General features: G+C 43.3%; 1 protein-coding gene across 6 annotated transcripts in view; it reads right to left on the bottom strand.

Annotated features, from left to right (window-relative positions):
* The window catches only part of NFATC1 (nuclear factor of activated T cells 1), a 110,432-nt gene that overhangs the window by 38,784 nt on the left and 47,223 nt on the right, over nt 1–24,425 (bottom strand). For 5 of the 6 annotated variants that reach the window (XM_063159523.1, XM_063159552.1, XM_063159537.1 and 2 more), the window contains exons 6-8: nt 22,846–22,986; nt 7,661–7,716; nt 6,296–6,428 (exon numbers count right to left, since the gene is read on the bottom strand). In XM_063159523.1, the coding sequence (XP_063015593.1) occupies nt 6,296–6,428; nt 7,661–7,716; nt 22,846–22,986 (330 nt within the window). Of the gene's footprint in view, nt 1–2,370; nt 3,723–6,295; nt 6,429–7,660; nt 7,717–22,845; nt 22,987–24,425 lie in introns of those variants that run through there. The other variant, XM_063159555.1, reaches the window with a different exon arrangement.

Consider the following 24,425-nt stretch of genomic DNA (forward strand, 5'->3'; position numbering starts at 1 on the left):
AGATGGAAACCTTGTGCATACACATAATCTCGGACAGTGACATTATCTGATTTGGAAGTGCTTTCCAGCTAACTCATTTGCTAAATGCTTTTCAACAGCTGTTAATCTATTAGGTTATTCTACACATATTTATGAGACAGAAGATTATATACAGTAGCTTGTTGCATACCCTGCTAAATCAGGTGGGGAGAACTAGAAGGTAGGTGGAGGGCATTTTGGGTTGTGCTAGTACAGAAAATTATGCATTAGCTTTCTTTCAAAAGAAAGAGATAAAAATTCTTAAAAGTTACAATTTTTCACCAGAACAATTTGTTCAATCCTACGGTGTTGAATAGGAAAATCAAGTCCTGGGATATGCCCACTTGGGCTGCTCTACTGCTGCTTCCAGAGCATGGTGCAGCACCTGGCTCCACTGCTGCCTTCAACTGGACGTTTAACTGTGCACAACACCCACTCTGCACCAGCCAAAGCTTTCTATGTCACCTCTGTCAGATGTTAAAATCCACTAGGCTGAGGTCTGTTTTGATGATGCTACACAATATTACACCACCAGTGCTGACTTGCACTGGAAAGCAAGGCAAGGAGTCCTCAAAATGTTCATGCAGAGGAGTTCAAAGACCAAAACTACAGGCTGGGTTTTTTTACAGCTGAAGGGGAGTATTTGAAAATTGAGATACTGAGAAAATATAACTTTATACACTGGAAGTTAACTGCTAGGGGTGATCATTGCTGATGGTCAGACACAGCCAGGGGCTTCTACAGAGCACTTGTCCACCCCTGCCTTTCACAGGGCAGTCACACAGGTGATGCTTTTTCCTGGCCTTCCAGGTGAAGATGGAGCACCACAGAGAGGCAGTGTTCCTCACATGCCTCTCCACACAGATCAAGACAGACTCTGTGTGCAGGTCAGATGCAGCTGGCTGGGCTCTGTCTGACTGCTGAAAATGGATGTCACCTGGATGAAGTGTGGGCAATGCACAAAGTATGGGCAGCTCCAGTGGGCACCCAGCACCTGAGGATGTAATGCTGGTGAGTGCAACACGAGCCTCCTCTGCTCCTCCACAGACCTCCCATGGCTCCTGGATGGGAGTGGAGGGGCTGATACACCCAGTGATGATGAACTTTGTGATTGTCATAAATGAGAACAGGACTCTGACAAAATCTCACCTGCTTTTAGTTACTCTGCTAAATATCAAAATTACCAATCAGCCACTGAGTAGCCAAAATGAAATAAACTGTGTCAGTGTACAGTGTAAAAATGAGTAACTGTGATTCCTATTTTCACCTAAAATAAAAGTCCTCTGGGGCCAACCATTAACCCCGTCCCCTCTGTTGACCTGTCCTGCCATGTGCTGGCTTTGCAGCAGTCCACGTGCTCCTGGGGATGAAAACACCTCCAGCAGGTCTGAGGCTCCAGGCCTGACTCAGCCACGCTCCGTCCCCTTGCTGAGGCACTGCTGAGGTTGTATTGCACCAGCCACAGGTTATGGTCCCTGCACGACACAGGCCCTGCATTGGCCCTGCTCCCCCAGCAGCCCCCAAGCCACCATCGTTTGCATAAAGGACTAGGCTGGTAATTTTGCCAACCTCAAGCAGGAAACTTCAACAAATACCGAGAGGTGAGAGGTGTCAGGAGATAATCAGCACAAGCCACATGCTGTGTCACATCAGAGTGGCAACACTGTGCATCCTCATTTCTGCTAAGGGGCTGATGTCATCTTTGAACTTAGGGAGTGAGGTGTGGGTGGAAGGGCTGAGGTGAAACAGAGGCATGGCTGCTCAATGCAGCCATAAGCAAAGTGTTGCTGCACCCATCTGTATGGTGGGCAGGGGATAATTTTAGAGCAGAGGCGGTAAGTCAGGAGAATGCTGACAATATGCTGTGGGCAGCACATACCCTTTCCAGATGTACACCAAGAGGTGGTCCTGCAAGGAGTCCAACTCCTGCAAGGGGAGTTGGACTTAATGATCCTTATGGGTCCCTTCCAACTTGAGATATCCTACAATTCTATTCTACAATGTTAAGAGCTTCACTTCTGCGCTGCTGGGCTGTAAACTACAACACTGAGGCACATCTAGTCACCACAGGCAGGCTCTCACCCACAGATTCAAAGGACTTCCACCAAGTCACTGTGGCCAGGTTTTCAGAGAAGTGCAACATCTTGAAGACTTGTGCAGATGACTGCAGGGAGGCAAAGGAGCTGCCGAAAAGCTCTTTCTGTGAGTGAAGGCTGTGCAGTTGGAAATCTGACCCTGTGGGTAGCGAAACTCATCTCAAAGTAAAAGTTACCCAGAATATCCACACCGTTTTAATAAATACCAGAAGCAATTAAATGATCTTTTAATAATGCTTTGACAATTACGAAGCCTGTCAGAAACAGAAACTGGAAATACTTTATCATCAACTCTTTGCAAAAGCGTATTTTTCATTCCAGTAGAAGAAAACATCAACTCTCCTTTTTCCTTTTTATTAAATATTTCCTGGACAAACTAGCCTGTCTTTAGTTAGTCAAATATCACTACTTTATAAATAAAATTCAAAGAAAAACTTTCCTGTGTTCAACATTCTTGATATCAATACTTGTTGGATAACAGAAAACATAGAGAGTACTCACTCCTATCTGCAAAAATAAGTTCTTGATCACATTTCCTCTATTTTTTTGTACCTACTTAAAAGAAATCTAAACAGACAGAAATCTAATCCTTATCATTCATTGTTTAAAGTCTTCTGAGCAGGAGAAGTCCTTCAGCTTTCTTAGATGAAAACACAGGATTTAGAATCCCAGCATACACGCCTGTGTTCTTCTTCAGATACTTCGGGTTAGTTTAACCCTGAAACGTGGTTTTCCAAAATGTTCTGCCACACGTAATGGAGCTGCAGAGCCCCCTGCACGGAGCCACAGCAGTGGAGGCACTTTAAAAGCTGAACATCCAAAGGCTCTGCTCAGAATCCTGACTGCAGTGTCCAGAGCCTTTCTCCTCAAATTTTGATGGGATGTGGCAATGCAAAATGCATCAGTACTTACCATATGAGCTGCAGGAATTCACCTGTGCCAGAATGGTATGGAAACTACTTATATTTCTGTGCCAGGCATGTCTGTGGAGGAGTCTCCAAGGGCCTACAAGCCTGCAGGCTCCAGGACAAAACTGACATGCAATTGCTCAGTGACATGGATCATTGAAGTAACACTAAAAAAATGACATTACAGTCATTTCTGTACAATATAAGCTAATACAGCATTCATGAGTTGCTCAAATTCAGCAGAACAGTAAATCAAAATTTCAATTAAAAGTGGATTATGAGTACTTAGGTTTACAGTCTATCCCAAGCCAAAGACTTAAGCAAGCCCGTTGTCAAGATCTTGGCTCCTTTTGCAAAGCATCTACTTTCTGTTTTGCTTTGTTATTTAAACTTTTCATTTACAGAGCAGAAAGATTTTAATTTTTACAGCAGTTTTTTTTTTATTTTTGAAGCAGAAACTCATCTTCACCAAGTAAGTCCCTGCTCTGCCAAACACTTGATCTAACAGAGGGAAGGTACAATCCTGCCACATCTCTGCAGCACGGGAGAAGCCCTGAGATGGCGAAATAACACTGCTGGAGATGGCAGCTTGTGCTGGCTGCATGTCACAGAGCTGAACTCCATGGAGATGCTATAGGACCATCCATGGGAGGTGGGATGAGTGAGGTCACGTGTCCCTGGATCCACTGGCTGTTTTCCCCTAGGGAATGAGGAGAAATAGGAGCTACAGGAAAAACCCCCTACAGCCCCACAGTGGGGGTGGGAGCTGCACAGCGAGCCCATGGCTCTCCCACTGCTCTGCATGTGCCCACACCCACCCCAGGAGCACAGCCAGGAGGTTCACATAACATTCAGGCTTTAGTCCACATTTGGTATTTTGCTTTGGCACAGTCCAGTTGAGCTGTAAAATATATGTCTGATGCGCATCATGGAGCTTTTAAAAGCTCCTTCACACAGAAATACCTGCAAAACTACAGTAGGCACTGAAATGCAGCATTTGATTAGTCCTAAAGCACAGAAGATTAAGAAGCAGTTTACAGGATACTGTCTCATTTGTGTAAAACCACATCTTACACTTCATGATCACTCTGACATTCGCTTGTCAAAACCCTCCACCTTCTCTGTTTGTGGGATTTGTTTAAACAACAAACACAGTGTTACCTGGGCCAAAATCATGCTTATCTCCTCTGCATTTTTTTACATTGATCACCCAGTGGTTCTTGACTTAGGTAATTTTTTCTGCATGAGCTAAACTTTGGTTTTCTACAATGCCTTGAAGCAGTAAAAGAATGTTGTGACTGAAATCAAATGAAGCCTAAAATGACTCCTAGAAATACAGTAGCATGAATGACTGATTCAATTACTGTACGTGGTTTCTAAATACACAGCAGAGGTGATTGTATCTATCTTTGAAAGGCATGATGGCAAAAAATACCAGCCACAGAAGGGCAAAACCTTACGGCTGTAACACAGGCATTACAACACATGCTTATTAAAAACATACTATACTATTAATTCTGATGATTGCAGAAGCATATTCACTTTTACCACTGCTATGGGTGAGGCTGCAAAGAATGCAACGTGTTTTTCAATTACCTACATGCACATATACATATGTATTAAGAGAATGTGAATGGAGAACCAAATAGGAATGGAAAGAATATTTACTAGGAATACTGCTTTCCTTTATCCTACCCTGCTGTTACATTTTTTCTTTCAGGTTTCCTCACACAGAAATGAAAAGATTTCACTTGAATTTAAATTGGTGCAGCAGACTAAACAAGATTCCTAATGTTTTCAACAATTACCATAATTAAAGATGCCTTTGCAGAATAAAGCCTAGGCTGGTTCCCTGTTGTCACTAAGTCTGCTGTCACTAGTATGTATTCTCATCTCTTCGCATCAAATGTTCCAAACACAGAATAGTGATAGCATAAACCAACTCTGCAGGAGTGCACACTATTCCCAGGGTTTAGAATACAATGGTAAAAAAGGCCTATGTAAAGGCTGGAGGGAAGATGCTGCCTAATAAACAGCAGCTAAGAAGAGGCCTGAATCTGAAATATTTATGAGGGTAACTTGGGTGACAAGGCAATACCTGATTGCCTCTACAACTGATTTTTGTTGCTGAAAAGTGTTGTGGAAGAGAATAACAACTCTTTTTCTTTCCAATTTAAGAGATGAACAGTTTTTAAATGTACAGACATCCCCACTGGGAATGAAGTTTGCATAAGTAGGCTGATTCAGTGAAGCACAGCTACACAGAACATATGCAATAAGCACTCCGTTGCCAGGTCAGGTTTCCTGTATTTTTAATTTAAGTCCCAATAAAAGTGCATGCATGCTAACTGGGTGAAATTGCAAATGTGTATTTTATGGGATTTCACTTACAAAAAGTTAGCATGTCTCTTCAAGTCATGTGATGTGACTTGAATATTGCTTTGTTGGTATTTCCCACAGAAGGATTATTTTCACTTGGAAAGAAAAGCAAAGCTTCATAATTTTTTTCTAATTCCTTTTGTTCCCAAACAACAACAACAATTGCTTTCTTTTCCTACTTTCCCCCAAAGAGTGCTCTTGGTAAAAAAAGCCATTTCAAATAATAATTAAAAAAAACCCCTAAATTTACTAGCTATTAAAATCTTCATACAAGCCTGCTTGGAATTCAGCTACCATGAGTGACTTTATTGCCACTTCACAGCTACCAATATAAGCTCAAAAAAAAAAATGGTCACACATTTCTGAACATTTCGCATCCACGAAGCATTTTACATGGAGCACTCTGATCTCTACCCATGTTGTCCATCTCAGTTTTCACCCCGTGCAAGGCAGCAAGATGCGAGATGACTGCAAGGGGAATCCACACACCACCTCTAGCTCAGAGCCCAGCATGCTTAAAATACTGTGGTGTGAATTTAGAAATGTTATTTGAATGCAATTTACCCTCTGGGGTTAGAAAGTCAGTCCAAGGGTTGACCATAGCTTAGCAGAGAGCTCAGTGCCTTCACAAACGTCTGAGTTTGTGCTGTGGCTCTTCAGCTCCCAAAAGCAGAAGTCCTTGTTTCAACAGGTCTCTGCCACCGATGCAAATGGAAACAATCTGCATTGTCTCTTTTGTGGGCAGCAGAGACAAAAGCAGCTCTCCTGGACTTATTCTCACTCTCATAGCACCAGGTATATTTCCAAAATATTCGAATTACTAAAGAATTATTAGAATCATGTATGATCATTATCTCACTTTTACTAGCAGAGATAAGGAATTTGTTTTGTTACCATTAGCAGGAAGATAGGTGAAAAGCTGGTACTGGCTCCTCTTTCTTTTCCCGTTGCAGACATAGAAGTTGACCTGAACAGGGCTGGTAATTCTCTGATTGCGGAAAGGTGGTATCTCAACCAACAATGAATTCTGCAAAAGCAACAAATCAGAAAGTCAAGGCACAACTAAGGCAGTCTAGCTGTACAGTAGTATTGAAAAGTTAACCCCAAGAAGGAAGAGGAACACTCTCTGAAGGGAAACTGGTGGGCTTTGTGGGCAAGGACGGCTTCCCACCAACCCCAGCGTCCTTGCCAAGGACTCTAGAAGTAGGGAAATTATTTTAGCATGGCTAAGATCTTTACAAAATCACTAGTGCTCCCTTCTTCCCTTTGGACAGCAAATATGATACTGCATATGGACAAGGCTCTATCCAGCTTGCCTCTGTCAAGAATCTGGGACCACAATCAAATTGTGGTTTCCAACTCAGCAGGAGAAAGCACAACGCCTCGGTTGGCAGGTCATCCCTGATGTATCTGAACCTAACAGTATTTCCTTTGAAAGGCATCAGGACAGAATTACTCAAATAGTTCAATTTTCCACAGTGAAATATATTTTTATATAACAATCCAGGGAGTTCTAAGCACGCTAGCTTCTGTGCATGGGAGAGTCACTGCTGCAAGCACATCTAGTGCAACATGAAAAAGGGCTGGTGAATGTGTAGATGCTCTTCCACTGCCAGAAACCAAATACTCCAGCATGGGGCTAAGGAATGACTTAGCTTCTAGGGCATCAGCTCAGACATATGCACAGTGAATTTGCTATGACCATCAAAACCTCCCTTGGCACTTTTTGAAAGAGTAACGGGGAATTCTCTTTGCATTTGGCCTGAATTCAGCTGAGATCTTTAAATTGTTTGCCTGCAATTTTGCAAGTATTGCATATTCCTGCAGACGTGGAATAGTGGACGTACTTCCCACTTGGAGTCATGGCTGAGAGAGCCACACGTCTCCAATGTGGATCTCCTGTGAGGGGACTCATGTTTCTCCTGCTGAAGATAGAGGAAAGCCAAGGAAAATGATCAGAAATTGCTTTGGGAGCAGCAGAAAGAACTGACCCAGCAAGACAAAAGGCGAGCAGATGGAACTGGCCCATCCCGGACAATGAAAAAATATTTTCCAAATGGTCTCTCCTACTTTTGGGATAGCTTCCAGCAAAGGCTTTTTTACCCCATGCTCACGTTAAAGAAAGATTTCCAGGAGGGGAGGCCTAAGTACTTGTTCTGTTTCAGTGCCAAAGCCTTGGAAATCCCTCTTTAGTAACAATGCTGGAGAAGGCAATATATATTTTTCATCTTGATGTTAAAATATTTAAGGCAGACTTACTGGCTTGCACATTTCTTTGTCGGTTTTGGCTTCCATTTCCCACACATGGTGACCATCTAAAAGACAAAAGAAAAAGATATCTAGTTCTTTCCTTTCTTCCTTTCCCAAGCCAAGAAAGGAACAACTTTCACAAAAACAATCTCTTTGAAGGGGCACTGCATATGTGAAAAGGAGCTCTCACAACACATTGCCCAAAGCGTTGCCCACCTTAGAGACCATCTGGGTCACCTGTGACAGGAGCCCCTTCAGCTTTTCTGAAGGGAAGAACCACAATTCAGAGTGCATAATATCATGATGGGGGGAGCCACTGGGAGTTTGCTCTGCCACTAGACTGGACAAAATATGCAACTGTTCTACATCTCAATTTGCTGAACTTTCAGACCACAATACTTCTACTTATTACACCTTTTGAACACTACCTAAGCTGTAAGTTATATTCAATATTAATACTAAACAATACAAAAAGAAAGGTAGCATTAAGGAAGCTACTCAGCCATGCAGGATTTCATTTTAATATACTCCTAGTCTGGCTTGTCATAATTCTGCTACTTGGGTCAAAAGGCAAGGCCACAGGCTTGGAAACACAGCTTTAGACTCCATTTTGAAGTTGGTCTTGTTCAGCTACAGTAGTCCCACTTCTGGAGCTGCTTTTAGTGGTGTGTTGGGTCCTCCAAATCTACCAAATTTCTGTTTTCCAGCAAACACAGATTTAAGCCACAACTATACCTTTTTCTGGGAACGTGTCTTTTGAAAGAAACTGGCTTTGTCTGGTCATTTTTCCTGCACATTACTGATACAGAAATCACTGGAAAACAAGGTGGGCTTTAATTTCCTTGCATCTTGAGACCTCAATAGGAAAGAAACACGAAAACTAATACAGAATGTAAGGTTTCCATTCTGCAGTCCTAGAAAAACACAAATGAAAGGCCATAAGCAGACTGGATAAGCTGGATGGTGGAGACACATGCAGCTTCACAAGTCCCACCACTGTCAGATGTTACTGAAACGAAGGGGAAACGGAAACTTACGTCATCTCTTTTGTACATTTATTGCAGCACTGGGACATGCAAATGCAAATATTAGTTATTTTGAACTTCATCTCATGGATGTGGGCTTGCCTTAGAAAAACAGCCCTCTGAAAGGTAAAAGAGTGAATGGTACTTTTTCTTTTCTCTTCGCTTTCATGGCCAGGATGAAGGTGACGCATTTAGAACTGCCTGATTTATTACAAATGTCTGTAAATAATATTTTTGTGTACAGCTGTCCTACTGTGAAAGGAATGCTGCTGAGGGACTATCCCTGGCGATTGTTTTAATATCCAAAACCTCTTTCTCTTAAATGTATGGAAAGAAGTACAACATGAAGGCTGCAGCACAAATTCCACAGTGAATTTGGCAGGTCTTCCCATAGGAAAACAATTAGCAGATCTACCCTCAGTTTCTTCCTACATTTTAACTTGTGATGGTGGAAGAGGAATCCCTTTAATTGGTACTGCCACATTCAGCTGCAGGGAGAGCAGGAGCAGCCAGACTTGAGAGTCTCAGTGCTTGAGCCTCCTTAGCGATGCCTTTGGAGAGTGCCAGAATTGAAGTAGGCTCCTTGGGAGGACTGGTGATCACTTCACAATTTATCCAACAGATGCTTCCCCTGGGCTGTCAGTAGAAAACCCTGACCAAAATTCAGCAAGCCAGGACACATCCCATGTCTGGGAGAAGCCTCCTTTATCTCCAGCCTCTGTAGCACTCCCTCCCTGCCCCTAATTAATCCAATCAGCTACAAAAGAAACGCAACGCTGAGACACTATCGCACTATCGCACATTTTGTGAAGTGTAATAACTTCTGCTTTGGAAGGGGTTTGCTGGGCCATTTTTTTTAAAAACCTACAGACGTCCAGACTAGTAGTTAACATGTGTTCAATTTGCCTTTGTAAATGGATTACCAGAAGTTCAGTTTTTTTGCTATGTTTAATTTGTGCTTTGCAAGAGGAATGATCTGATTCAGGTTTCTGGTTTTTATTTCCTGCTGATACTTCAGGAAAATTCAAAATGACTCCATCTCCAGCTATTCTTTCAATTATTTCATGCAGCACTCCCTTTATGCATTTTTAAAATTTTTATGGTGACAAAAGGAGTTTGTTCAGAAATATTTTAGATGCTGTAATCCAAACTATTAGAAAAATAAAAAATCCAGAGCTGTGGCTTGTCTTTGGAAGCTAGGAAGAACAATACGGGTTTTGCTCCAAAAAATTCCCACAGGACTGTCCAGACCATCGGCAACCGAGGGGAAAGGGAAGAGAAGGAAGAAGTAGGGAATAGACAACTCATTAACAGCTAGTGACATTTTATTAAAAAAAACACAGGGAGTAAAAGGAGTAAAAGTTGTTATGAAGCAAGAGACCAAAAAAAAAAAAAAAAAGAAAAAGAAAGAAAGACAATTCCTCATATTACGTCTGGTGAACCAAGAGGGAAATCTCAACGCCCACGGACTGGGACCAGCTCCAGGAGGGAAACCTTAGACCACTACGTCAACCTTTTACAGTAAACATGTTTTGCAGGTTTAAACAGTTCAGCTGAAATTAAAAAAAGAAAAAAGTAAAATAAAAGGAATAATGGCTTTGGAATGGTTTGTGGGAGCCCTAAGCCTCAAGATAGTCCATCTGTGCCGGAGAAAATGGCTTTGCCCTAGTGCCCATCCGCCGGGGAGCCTGGCGAGCAGGCGGGATGCCGCCTCCTGTCAGCGTGTGCTGGAGAAGTGAGGGCTGCTCGCCCACAAAAGTTTCCATTGTACGCCTGCCACATCTGCAGCAACGCGCCTGGTCTGGGCCCGAGGCAACTCCCTCCTGGCCGCCAGCCAACCCAAGTACCCCAAAGCAATTTATACCTTTCCAAAATGCAAATAATTCAAATTACAGACATAACACAAAGCTGAAGCAGACACATTTCAGGCATTCCCGTTAAAGTTTGCTCTCTGGAATTACCGTACCCAAATGGGCAGTTGTTATACAGGGAGGGGGGGCGATGGAGTCAGGAGAGGAAGGAGAGGAGGAGGCACGAAGGAAAACGGAGAAAACGTCTTTTCCAAAGGTCTTATTTCATTCCCTTTCATTTCACTATTTACTTTTACGAAGTAATAAGAAGTGTCTTCTCCAAACCAAATGCCTGGCTTTGTTTTGGCGTTTTTAAGATTTATAGTGCAATATTTTCAAGAGAAAGACAGTTCTTTATATAGCTAAAAAGTTGGGTCAAGGTATTATACTGATTTCTTTCATTTTGTGAGGGGCTTTTTTTACCAAATGGAAATAAACCCAAAACATCCATGCACGGAACGGCAGGGCAGAAGCCCTGCAGAGTCCCTGGTAGAGTGCCCTGCTCCCTCACTGCCAGCAGAACAGCCATTAACCCGACAGAGCCACGGCTTCAAGGAGGAACCACGCATGGGCTGGATGAATGATCCTCAAATCCCTCCTCCTCCAAAGAGACAGTGGCAGTGCTGGGGAAGGAGAAGCTGCTCTCACCCGCTCTGCACAGGCTGGAGGCTGTGCTGACAGGTGGCCATCAGCACTACTGCCAGCTAAGACACCAGGTTGGTCAGGAAGCCTGACATTTACAGACCCATCCCTGTTATTTATAGCCATCCCTGCTTCACCACCATCCGCTTCTGCCTTGTTTTCTTCGTCACTGTGAAACTCGAAGCACCTGGGATTGCTAATGATGAAAATGCTGTGAACCCACATGTTATGAGGGTGGATTTTCAGCTCTGCAAGGCATAAACACCCTGTTTTAACATGGGGTAGCCGAACAGTGAATGGACCTTTGTAGCCTGCTCTTATCGGCTGCTCGCTCCAGCGTTGAAGGAAACTGCGCACAAGTCCAGAAGTAAAAATACTCTAATTCATCAGGGAATTCCCTGCAGTATGAGTCACCAAGCGGCTTCCCCACCACACCCAGCTACAAGATTTCCACATAAAAAAGCACTGTAAAGGTCTGTTTTAACACAGAAGCAGGGCTGAAAAGTAGCTGTGTAAATCTAGCAGATTCAGTTATTCACCCATAGAGCCTTGCAGACCATGGCATACAAATTTTCCTCATGGAAGAGCAACACAAAGAGCTGTAAAGACTTTCCAAAGACATTTTTGTAGCATCTTCCCCACATCACTGCCCATTCAGAGAGATCCCCTGGGGTTTCTAGGGCTGGATTTACCTTTGTGTCTCAGGGAACTCCAACCATAGTGTCAGAGGTTCACAAGCTCAAAACAATCAAACCACCAGCTTAACTTTCCAAAACGATGGATTGCAGAAAGGGGGGAAGAATATACCAATGCAAAAAACCCTAAGCTTGGAAACTCAGGAGGGTATAACATCTGGCAACCACTTAAATCTTGCCTCTATGAAATGGGCATAATGGGAACATTCAGATATATTTAAGTGATTCCACTCTACTACAGGATATTTAAAAAGTCTATAATATTTAGTGGACCTGTGTTCACTTGAGATATGAGAAGAATAGACATTATCTAGGATTTCACAGCCTATACACAGGGTACATTTTATATTCTTCCAGTCTGTGCTTCAACACAGTTTGACTGCACTGGCTGCACTGTAAGTCTGTATTTGAATTCATATATTCCAAGTAAAATGGTGAAACAAGCCCTACCCTCCCAAAGGAACCCACTACTTGATTAATGTGTTGCGAGATTACCCTGAACAATGATTCCTATGTTACAGCCCAGATTACTTTAACATGTCCACAATAGGCAGGGCACAGATGAAATGCAGAGTCACTTTGAGGGGCTCTGCAAAGGCTGTCTGCCCTGTTATTTGGCTCTAACAATGCATATTTAAATCCCTGAGGAACTAAGAACTTGAAAGCTTTCAGCTTGCACTGCTACCCTTCTCCCCTGGTGAGTGCCCTCATGACACTGAGAGGACTGATCTGTGAAGACGTTCAGAAGGAGTGGATGGGTTTCTGTGCAAAGAAGAGGATGAAGACTATGGCAAAGTCTCATCATTCAGACTTAAGAGTTATCCAGTTCTCTGCAGAGATGCCATCAGCTTCCAGGGGAAGGGCAAGTTGGACTGGCAATGAAAGAGGCAAGGAGGAAGCTCTGTTGCTTGGAGGACAGCACTCCCCAGGGCAGTCCTGGGCATGACCCACTGGCACTGTCTCACCAGCTGGCACTTACGGGTTGGCATGGGTGTACTGCTGCCAGATTTTGCAGGGGCAGCAGCCTGCTGAATTTGAGGATACCACAAGCAGCCAGGGCAGCTTTCTCAGCCGGTCCTACCGCTGTCTTGCTGCAAACAATGTTTCCCCAGCTGGACACCAGCAAGGGAAGGGGATCCCACCAAGTGGGTGGGATTCTATACCAATCCTTATACACTGGTGTACATCTTAAAGACATTTACAAGGGTCAGGCACTAAGGAGGAACCAATACCAGCCAAGCAGTCTGACATGGGATGTACAGGGAAGATGGGGCAAGACAGCAATGAAACATTCAGAAATACGGTGTGTGCTAGTAGAAAGCAAGTGTCTGAATTGCAAGTGGCCAGGACCTTTCTTTTGATCTCCTCAGTGGCACTTTGCTCTCCTGAGATCTCAGCTTCTTAGGGACCGGCAAGCAGCGAGATGCCTCCTAGTCCCAGAGCCACCTTCAGAGCAGCTCTACCTCCTGGGGCAGCTCCAGCTGGTGCCATGGCCTGTCTACTGCCCAGCACGTTGTCCCTCATTGCCTCTCCAGCCACCCTCATCTCTATTCTTTGCTCTTACACCACTTTTGCTATGAGACCACACAGCTGGTCTGATTTTCATTTACTTTATTTCCCTCTTCCACGCCAGGAAGCCCCCCAGGTCTTCTTCTGCCCTCCTCACAGCCTACTGTCCTGCTACAGAGACTTCCCCACAGCTTTGCTCCCCATCCCTGGCATACCTTTTGGCATGCCTCTGTCCATGTGTGGCAGGGCTCGGGCATTACTGACCTATTTTTGTTTCCACATCAAAGGTGCTGTATTTGTTGGTGTCTTCTCATAAGCATTTTTGCAGCATATGTATTTTGTCCACTCCTTCAGCTGTACATTTTTGCAGTATTGAGCTGAGTGCCATGTAGACTTAGGTCTGTTTGCCATCAACATGTTACTCTCGAGTTACTTTTTCTCCCTTCTTTACCTTAAATTAACAATACGAATGTCATGCAGTGAGCAGGTGTAAAAATCCAGCACAAAATGGATCTTACCATACTTTGGAGTGAGTGCCAGGCACGTGCTTCCCCTCTGGTTGCTCAGCTGGGTAAGCCAAAAGCTGAGGGACTCACTTTGCCTGAATGGTGAAGCCTTTTTAGCTGCCTTTTACCACAGTCTGTCTAACAGATGCAATTATTCTGAGTTCCAGTGTTTGCAAATGAACTGTAATTTTAGTCCAGGTAATTAAAAGGAGGCAAAGTGCTGACAACTGATGGATCGAGGTTCGTTTTGAGCCAAAACCATTGGAAAGACCTGCCAGATACTATTTTCAGCAGAATGGAAGCTGGTTGTGCAATTTGTGCTCTCTGGCACCTCCCTCTATTCAAATTATCATTGGTCTGAGGGTTTTATTTAATAACTTTAAGTAATTCCAGGTCTAAGACACACAACTTCCAAGTAAAACTGCAGCTTGACATCCCTGAAAAATCTCTCTGGAGCAGGCAGGTCAAGCAAAGCACATTGAGCACAGCCACCCACCAGCAGTCATGACAGCACTTCACTCTGGTTTTGATTACATTCACGTCATCTCCTTGTCTTCACAATTTTACTTTCCTCTGGGAAACTCTAGTAGGCTGAACCTGTGACTCTGCAGCTGAAACTGAGTAAAATATTCCTGGTCCATCTTCTTCTGTCTAATCTGTCTCATATTTTCTCAGACTATTGGAGTAACGAGCCTCACAGCCAGTTTAAATCAAGTTCCAAATTTTTCTTCCATGAATAATTATTTTCCTCTACTTCTGTGGTGGATGCCAACACCACCACCTGTACTATAGCTACTTCTAGTTATTTCTCATCTTAAAATGTAAATTTGATCCAACTGCTTTTAAATCTTCCTTCTTCATTATTTTTTGAGATACAAACACTTCAACTATATGACCGCAACTTCTCAACTTCCAGAAACTACTCATTATGGCAACTCCTTGTGACATTTTGGCAGATAGTTTTGAAGAGCTTTTTTTTTTCCATCTCATTGTCCCCCTCATGTCCCTTTTCTTGTTTCTCTTGTCCAAGAAGGTCAGGCTCAATCTTAGAGGTCCCTCCTGCTATAGTTTGGTTTTCTGCCCTGACATCAGCATCCCAGCAACAAGGCACACTTTGGAAACAATCTATCTCTCTATTCCTGTCTTAAATGTCATTGTATTTTCTTCCACATTGAAGGTATAATCTGGCTTCCTTAGCAGACCTAAAAGGAACACGCTCCTCTTCCCTCAGCTCTCTCCACATTTCCTGTGCTACCCACCTGAGACACGAAGCAATTCTTAATGATGTCAGGAAAGCAACAAGAGACAAGCTGTCATTTTCCAAAAGAGGTAGGCATTCCCTATAAAAACAAACAACTTTGAAGGCATCCCCTTGTACCGGTTTACGTAGCAAGGTCTAGCTAGTGGCTTTGCTGGAGGGGTGGAGAAGATTCCAGAAGCTGCCCCCACGTCTGACAGAACCAGTTCCTGATGGCTCCAAGATGGACCCTGAGCTGGCCAAACCTGAGCCCATCAGTAAAGCTGGTGGAACCTCCCTGCCAACGTACTTAAGAAGGGAAAAAAACCTGCAGCAGCTGAGACAGGAGTGAGAATAAGTGATGAGAACACCCCTGCAGACCCCCCAACAGTGAAGGAGGGGGAGGAGGTGCTCCAGCAGCCAGAACAGAGATTTCCCTGCAGCCTGTGGGGAAGACCACAGTGAGATAGCTGTGCCCCCACAGCCCATGGAAACAACCACGTGAGAGCAGAGATCCACATGCAGCCAGTGAGAGCCCACGCTCCTGGCAGGAGCTGCAGCCCCTGAAAGGGAGCCTAGGCAGAAGCAGGTTTTCTCACAGGAACAATGGCTGCAGGGCACCCAGGCTGAAGCAGGCTCTTCCTGAAGGACAGAACCTCGTGGAGAAGACTCATGCTGAAGCAGTACATGAAGGACTGTCTGCCATGGGAGGACCCCACACTGGGAAGGAAACAATGGTAAAGAGGAGCTCTTACGGACTGACCAAAGCCTCCATTCCCTGATCCTCTGTGCCACTCAGGGAGAGGAAATAGAAATCAGGAATGAAGGAGTGAAGTTAAGCTTGGGAAGTGAGGCAGGGGCAAAGGAGATTTTCAGTTTTACCTTTGTTTTTCACTATCCTACTCTATTTTTAATTGACAATAACTTGCTTCCCCCAAGTGGAGCCCATTTTGCCTGTGACAGTAACTGATATGCAATCTCCCTGTCTTTACTTTGACCCATGAGATTTTTCATCTTATTCTCTCCCCCCAGTCCTGTTAAGGAGGAGGAGTGAGAGACCCACTTGGTCATCTCCTGGCAGTCAGCCAAGGTCAATCTACCATACTTCTTTCCTCCACTGTCTTCAGGCACTGATCACTTCGTTAGACTCTCAGATTTCTTGTAAGGGCTGTGAACTCCTGTGTGTTTGGACAGACGGTCCTACTGGAACAGTAACAGTAAAAACTATTTGAAATCTTGTGCTAGTTGTAAAAGTTCAGAGACAAAGCTTTGATTGCACAGATACAGCTGCTTGAAGCCACTTAGTCTGGAAGACATGAAAGAATGAACTTGAAGCATTCAGCCACATTTTCTATAATAATAAAAAATTTACAAGATTACTCTGACAAGTGACTTTTGAGACCATGTGGTTATTCCCTATTTCTTTGTTGTCCACAGTAAGTATCTGTGATTGATTGATCTCATTCTTCACAGTGAGAGCAACACCCTGGATGAGACTTGCTGCTGCTGACACCATCTCATGTGTATGGCTGCTGTCCCACTCTGTCTTCACCATTCCCTAGACTAAGCAGCCAGGAAAAACTGAAACGTGCTGACATTTCCTACAAGCTGCATCACTACTCCTCCGTGCGCATGAAAGGGTTCCACCATCAAATGACTCCAGCATCTGATGACACAATTTGCCTAAGGATATCTATTTCTGGGCAGTGGCCAGAAACCCCTTCAGCTATCAATACATCTCTAGGATCTAGGTTCAAGTGACCTTCACATGAACTCCATGCTCCCAACTTGTATGCCTTTGAAATTTCCAGTTTATCTAGTTTCCCGAATTTCTAACCTCACTGCGCATGAGTCAGCATGCAATTGCATACTGCCAACTGGAACGTGTGTCCTGAACTTGGATAAACAGACAGATAAAGACAAAATTAAGTAGTATCTGCCTATCTGACTGGAGGGGGAAAGAGAGTTTTGCCACTTGCTTATTTATTACGTGAGCTACAGTATGATTACTGGTGTGAAACCTGACCCCTTTTTGGCCAGTTGCCCCCCAAACTGCTACTGGCAGTGGAAAGAGCAATGGAAAGATCTCTGAGAATGTGAGATCTTTTACCACGTGAAGCTCTGCCAAGACTCAGGTCACCCATCTCACCATCCCATCACATCACGTCAAAACAGACTCCAAACCCTGAGCTCTACAGCGTATCTGAGTCAAACCAAAAAGCCCACATGCTTCCTCAACACATCCGTTCCATTCACATGCCACTCAAATGTCTTGTCAACATATCACCTTCCAGAGCTTTTTGTAAGTTTTGCTGAAGCTAAAGGACTGTGTTTGAGTTACCTGCCATGTCACAAGGTAAATCCTGCTCACACATGTGGGAAACAGAACTGAATTTATAAAACTGACAATTGTACCTTAAGGCACCAACTGATTGATTCTAGTTTTTGCCAGAGACAGAGAAATTTGAGAGGAACAAAAAACCTGTGATGTGCTAGAGTGGACAGTTACATTCATCCAGCTTCCTTCTTTTCTGTATCACATTTTTCTTGTGCAGAAATTCAGCTCACTGAGCTTGACCACACATCTAACAGATGGCAAACTGTTAAATTTTCCCATCTAAAATACTCACAGAAAGTTATGATTTCCTTTGGCATAAATATATGTTTAAAAAAATTGTATTAGTGATTTCACCCAGTTATCTTTCATCTGCTCTAGTTATACCTTCTGTACATCAACACCTTCATGTTCTAAGAGCAAAATCTGCTCAGCAGGGAGGAGGAACAGTTTTGACAGAAAAATTCATTTAATAAAATATAAACAACAGCAGAATGAAGAATTTGACACAATAACTAAATCTGAAAAGCTTCCTAATTGTTTGAGATTATTCAAAAAGAAAAATTCCTGGAGGAAATGTTGCTTACACATGGTTTATTTTACCATCTTTCAGGAACTCTGAGTGTCAAAGACTTTGGGTATAATAGCTGAGGATATTATGCAATTAGGTTACAGAATTGCAGGTGCCAGGATTATTGCTGAAGTCTGAGTAATTAACAAGTTGTTCAAAACCACTGAAGTGTCTAAGTCTGGAGTTACTTAGAGATAATGTGCACACTACAAATGTCCATCAAAGAGAGTGATGCATCTTCAGGGAGGGGCAGTTGTTACAGGGAAGATCAGACACAGCCTCTGACCAGGACAAAATGACCCTCAACATCAACATCCCAGAGTCAAAGAACCAAAGTCAGTGTTATTTGAGAAACTAATCCCATAGTGAAGTTGGGTGTTACATTTCTGCCTTTTCACTCTTTAAAACTCTTGCCCTGAGTTCTCGTCACTAAGCACAAAAGACAAGAAATGGGTTTGGAGCTCTGACTTAACTAGTGGCAACTCAACCCTATGATAATTAATAATAATAATACATACAATGACCATTTCTGCCCATAGGTCACAAACTGATTATAAAGACTTTGTCAGTTTAACCTGATCTTTCAGGTATGCCTAGACTTGGCCAAATCTGTGAAGTCTGGAAATACTTGAGCTAGTTCCAGTGTTAAAAGCTATAGGAGTGAGGAGCGATTTTTGAGCAAGGAGGGATTTTCAGGGTAGATTAACTATTTCAGATCTCAATACGAGACTTTTTCTAACCCCCAAAACACTCTTTTTATCCCAAAATATCCTACAGCATGCCAGGAACTATAATCCATAATTTACCATAACATAATCCATAATTTTCCTGCGCATTATCCCTTGTGATACTGGATTTGTGTCTCATCACTGACCTTTCTTTCATCAGTTACAAGATATATTTTGTGGACAGAAGGATGAAAACCGGGATTTTTTCAGTGCAGTGAACAGTTTTATAGATCACTGATCATAATCTGATATACTAAGAGCCAGCATCTGGTCGTTTTGGTTAGTTAGGATTTTGTGCTGCTTTGTGTTTAATAACTCATTACCTTAAAAAAATTAGCTTTGAAAAGAGTGTTTGCAGAAAGAGTTATCAAAAAAAAGGTTGCTGATAGATATGCAATCCCTAAAACACACTCCTCAAACATCTCTGCTTTTTCTGAACTTCCCTCAAGACTTTTGTTGCTTGGTACATTTATAATCTACAAATAAAATAAAAAGTTTTAAAATTTTAAGTAACTAAATCAGTCTTTTGTTATAATTCCAGCTCATGATCCATGCAGATGCACATGTTAACAGGAAACATTTTCACTCCTCACCAAACACTTCCTGCCATAGCTAACAAACACCAATTTAATTTCACCTACTTTCGTAACTAAAATGCACACTGTACTGCACAGCAACCCCCAGCCTACAGACATCAAGGGACCTGGCCAGTAAGGAGTTGCAGACTTTTCAGCATTTTACAAAGTACTGATTCTTCTGGTGACAGACAGGTGTTGGCCACCCTCAACACGGCACTCAACAACTATGACATGCACAAGACACTTTTGAACCTCAGGAAGAGCAACATATGCCTACAAAGACAGACAGAAAGTGAAAGGAGATTAAAAAAAAAAATTAGTGTAATTTTTAAGCCTCAAAGTCATTGTGGGACTCCACAGTCTAAGGAAATTCTGAATTTAAAAGAATTCAGAATTTGAATTGAACCTCTCGAAGTACATTTGACATTCACATTTTCACTACTACTAGGTTTCTTTGACATTTTATACCATTGCTCATCACTGGAAAAAATGGTCTGATGTGCAAGCAACAGAATATTGCCCAAAATCTGGCAAAATAAAGCCTCACATCAACATGTAAGAACTTTTTTATGGTACTGTAGAATCTTGAGCAAATTTTAGTCCACTTCTGAACACTCATTATTTATTCAAAGGGGCACCTTCTGCCTGACTTCACCCTGAAGGCCTGAGGGGTTCTCCTTCCAGAGAAAGTCCTCACAGTGCTTCTCCCGTGGTCCTTTCAGTGTGCCATGCCTTCACCCCCTGGACACCTTATTTTCCCTGTGTGAGACACAGTCACGGGGCTGCAAAGTTTGTTTTACTCTGCTTCATACATGTGGCTGAACAGCAGCTTGCAAGGGGTTAAGCTAAAAGCAGGAAGCCACTGCCGCCCCGGCAGAAAGATTGATTTGATCATTCTTCAGGGATTCCCTCTTGTATGAGTCACTGCTCAGACTGACTCCCCCACCAGAGGAGGCCAGGATAATGCCATTCCTCCAGAGACTACAACAGCTGAGGGCTAGCCCTGAAGACTGAAAGCTTGGGACTCATGCTTGGAAAAACATTCAGCAGACCACAATTCACTCAGCAGACTTAGGAAAGCTGGGGAGAAAAAAAACGCAAACAAAAAGTCTTCTCAAACTTCTTTCGTTATCCAATTAAGTATGCAGACTAGGAGGAATTAGACAAGCTCCAGGAGACTGCCTCCCAGCTTGGGGACTCTGCCTGAGTAAGGACTGAAGACATAAGTTGACGTAGTACAATATTTAAATTTTATACAAAAGATACATTCTCTTTATGAGCACAACAATCTATTACTTTGATCTATTACTCTGTAATAGCTGTGTTTGGCTGCTACCTACTAGGAACGTGATTAACATTCCAAATTCAAAAACAAAAGTGGTAACAGCAGCAAAACTAATGAATGTCTTCAGCTAATCACAGAGGTTCATAACCAGTGCTCTAAGAGAAAGAGAAACTATGCTGGTGTTCCTTCTCTTGACCTACTTTCACTGATGTTCAAGAGCTGAAAGGAAAAGAAACACCCCAAGCTGATTTGCAAAAGTGAAGGCTGCTAATGCTTGTTCACTTGACATTAAACACAGTGACTGTTCAAAAATCCAGCCAGAGCAGTCTGCCACTAAGGTAATGATACATTACTCTGGTTTGCTTCTGATACATTGAGCTGTGTGAGGCAGCATAGCACACAAACCATGGAAGCCTTGAAAATTGTTCAGCCCAGATTAGCCAGCAGCTTTGCTTTTTGTGTGTCACTTCTACTGACACAATTATTGCAGCTCCTGGAGATACCACACTCTGACTCTAAGGGCTCAGCCCCTGCAGGCTGTACTGCCCTGCAACTGCAATAAATGCACAGTGAGATTACTAAAAAAAGGCAGAACCTTAAATTCTGTAATTGAAAGCTATACAGTGAATATCCTGTTTTTAGCGTACCTAATGTAGTATAGGAATATAGGAGTGGGGAGACAGTGTTCAGATCACGCTGTGGTAACACACAGCAAACAGCAACAAAATCACAATCCTTCGGAAAGCTATACTTAAATTTTCCAACTCAAAAAAGGAAGAAGAAAGGAAATAAGTATTAAGGAAGGCACCCTTTAATGTGGTTTCCTCCTTGAAATGAGACAGATCGAGGACTTCTGACATGTCACACTAACCCAGTTCTGTGCAGCAAAGGAAGTTTAAAGTAAAGTAGACATTAACTTTCTTCTCCCATGAGGGGAACAGAGAGAACAGAATTCAGGTTTTTTTCAATTGCTATACCTATTTTTTTAAACTTTCTTATGAAACAAAAAGGATGTTTCTGCTGATGTCACAGCCACATCCCCACTGTGTGTGCTGGAGTGCTTGGGGTTCACAGAAATGTGCCAACTGGCTCTCCCCAAAAACCCAAGGCATTACCTCTGCATAGGCACTTTTGACAACTTAAACTTCATGGACCCAGGATTCTGTTGGGGAATTTCAGGGGAGTCTTCTGCTTTTGTCCTGAGCTTGCTAAGCCCAAAGACTTGGGTGTCTTTGCCTCCAGAGCCTCCCCTGCTCTCCCTGCCGTCCTGCCCCATGGCCCAAGCTCCTGTGGTGCCGTAGGGGCCGTGGGCAGGGGAGCAGTGAGGGAACCTCGTGGGCATAAAGGGTTAAACAGGCGCGGTGTCAAAGCTGGTGCAGCGGCCTGAGGAGTGCCCAAGATTGTTTTAAGTTCGGTGGGGGTGGGGGGCTCAGCCGGCAGCTGAGGAATTCATAGCTTGTGCCAGTGCCAGGGAAACCCTTTCCAAAACAAGACTCAGAACTATCCTTAGCAGTCTCGTTTCAGGGCTGACTTTGACTCCCAGCTCCACTGCCACCGCTTATTCCTGCGGGGGGCATTCACACCCATTAGGCGCTGTCACCCTGTGACCCACCGCTCCTGCAGGCACAGCCTGCCCCAGCCCCAGCTCCCACTCCATGCTGTTTTCCCCGTTTCAGCCTGGCCTGCGATTCCTCCAGGGGAACCAGTCCCATCACCAAGCACTGCAGGAGCAGTGCTGGGCAAGGGGAAGTTGTGCTCAGTCCTTCCCCCAGTCCTCAAGGCAAACCTGTCCTTCAAATGAATATGTGTGCTCCAAGTCCTCCTCAGCCAGCACCTTGTAAATGCCACAGGAGACACAGGTGCACACACACCTGCAGCAGCACAAATTGCAGAAATGTTTAAGATGCACTGCACTGCAGGCTTTAGGGGGACATGGTGCCAGAGATTTCCAACCCCTTTCACAGGTCCTGCCTGCTACACTCACGATTTGCTACAATAAACAAAAACCAAAGGTTGACTTTCAATGTCTCTATTGTCTACCTGTAACTACAGTTGTCACAGTGTGAAACCTCAGCATTAGGCACGGCTCAGATCCTTTCCACAGCTTTGCCCAGTGACATGGAAAACATATTACGTGCAGAAGAAAATGTCATTACCATATTTGTGCTTTCATCATTTGACACAAACATGGTGGGGGGGAAGGCAGATTGGAGTCTAGATTGAAAAGACATACCTGGTGCTTTCTCCACAAAGATGACTTTGGAGTCTTGCAGAAAGTTATGACCAGTCAGTACCATTTTTTTCCCTCCAGTAACAGGAAAACTGTCGGTACTTTGCTTTTCCACCAGAGGCAGTTCTTGGGCAGATCTCTGAGCTGGAGAGTTACAAAGAAGATTTAAAAAAAAAGGCAACCACGAACACACAAAAAAGTAAATACTGCATTAGTAAGTAACTTAATGCTTACCTTCACAAGATAAGCTGAGTTTGATACAGAAACAAAGAAAGGTCACAAGGTTTACAGGAAACATGGTTCATTTTCAAGTGCTTTCATTGTAAACAATAGTGTTAAACAGCAGTACAGATTGAAAAGACTCACAAAGAACAAGTGTTTTAACACTCAGCTTGATATGTACTATATCAGAAAGTGTATTTTAATGGAAATTCATTTATTTTAAATAATTTTCTCTCATTCTATATGCTGTATGTTTACAAGGCATACAGGACAAGGTAATCATGCATGTGCAAAATTTGTTTCAGTCAATATATACCCTACAGTCAATTCTGCACACTGTCTTGTAGCAGCAGCAGCAGACATAGCCCTTGTGATCCAGCAGCAGCTCACACTTTAGAAAAAGTATTTCCAAATGAACCTGAGGGCCCAAGCACACAGGATCATGTAAACGGAATCTGGTATTCTTGTGGCACAAATTTTATGCCCCCTCAACTGTGGGACATGAAGAGAGTGCTGCTTCAAGGGACAATGCGACATTTTATCCAGATTATATGGTTCCTTCTGGTGTCACATGCACTAAGAAATGTATGAAGTTTTTGGCACCAACTTATTCTACAATCTGCACTGGAAATACCACTAGCACTTATTTTTTCTCCTGTTTTCCACTTCTTTTAGCAGGCATGTGCCATGCTTTTGCTCATTATGCAACACTCAAAGCAGCAGCAGTACCCTAACACAAATCCAACCAGCTTCACATTTAGTGGTTCCTTGAGCTTGGCACTTTTGCACAGACCAGTTCAGGATAGATTCAAACTGTGCCTTATCCTACTGTGTAGCAACTGAAAAGCTCTCATAAACAACTGCAGGATGAAACCATGACTCCTCACATTTTTTGCTTTGCCCTCCAGCATGAATGGAGCTAGGAATGGTCAGGCCTTCCTTCCCATCCCCTCTGCCAGAGCTCATCCCTCACATACCTGCCAGATATCAAGTTTCCCCCCTTACTCTGTCAGCATCAAAAAGATCCACTTTGTGAATAGAATTCAACAAAACCTTATAAAATTGTTTCAGTCCATCCAGCCAATCAAAATAGCATTGGGAGTTAGACTGAAATTCAGCTTCCACAACTTATGCTGGACTGTTAAAGCTACACAAAGCAGATACATTTTGTTTTGTGTGGGGGAGGCTGATGAGGCTTAGAGAGCAAAAATGATATAGGTATCTTTGAAGGATGTCCCAGTGTATCTGAAAAAACACAGGCTGTTCATTTAAAGAGACCCCAGTGCAGAAACCTGGCTTCTGGAGGTTTTCTGAAGCTGCAGGCCAGTGTGTCAGTTCTAGGATATTGCTAGCTCCTTATC

Source organism: Melospiza melodia, chromosome 1, assembly GCF_035770615.1.
Source record: "Melospiza melodia melodia isolate bMelMel2 chromosome 1, bMelMel2.pri, whole genome shotgun sequence".
Lineage (NCBI taxonomy): Eukaryota > Metazoa > Chordata > Aves > Passeriformes > Passerellidae > Melospiza > Melospiza melodia.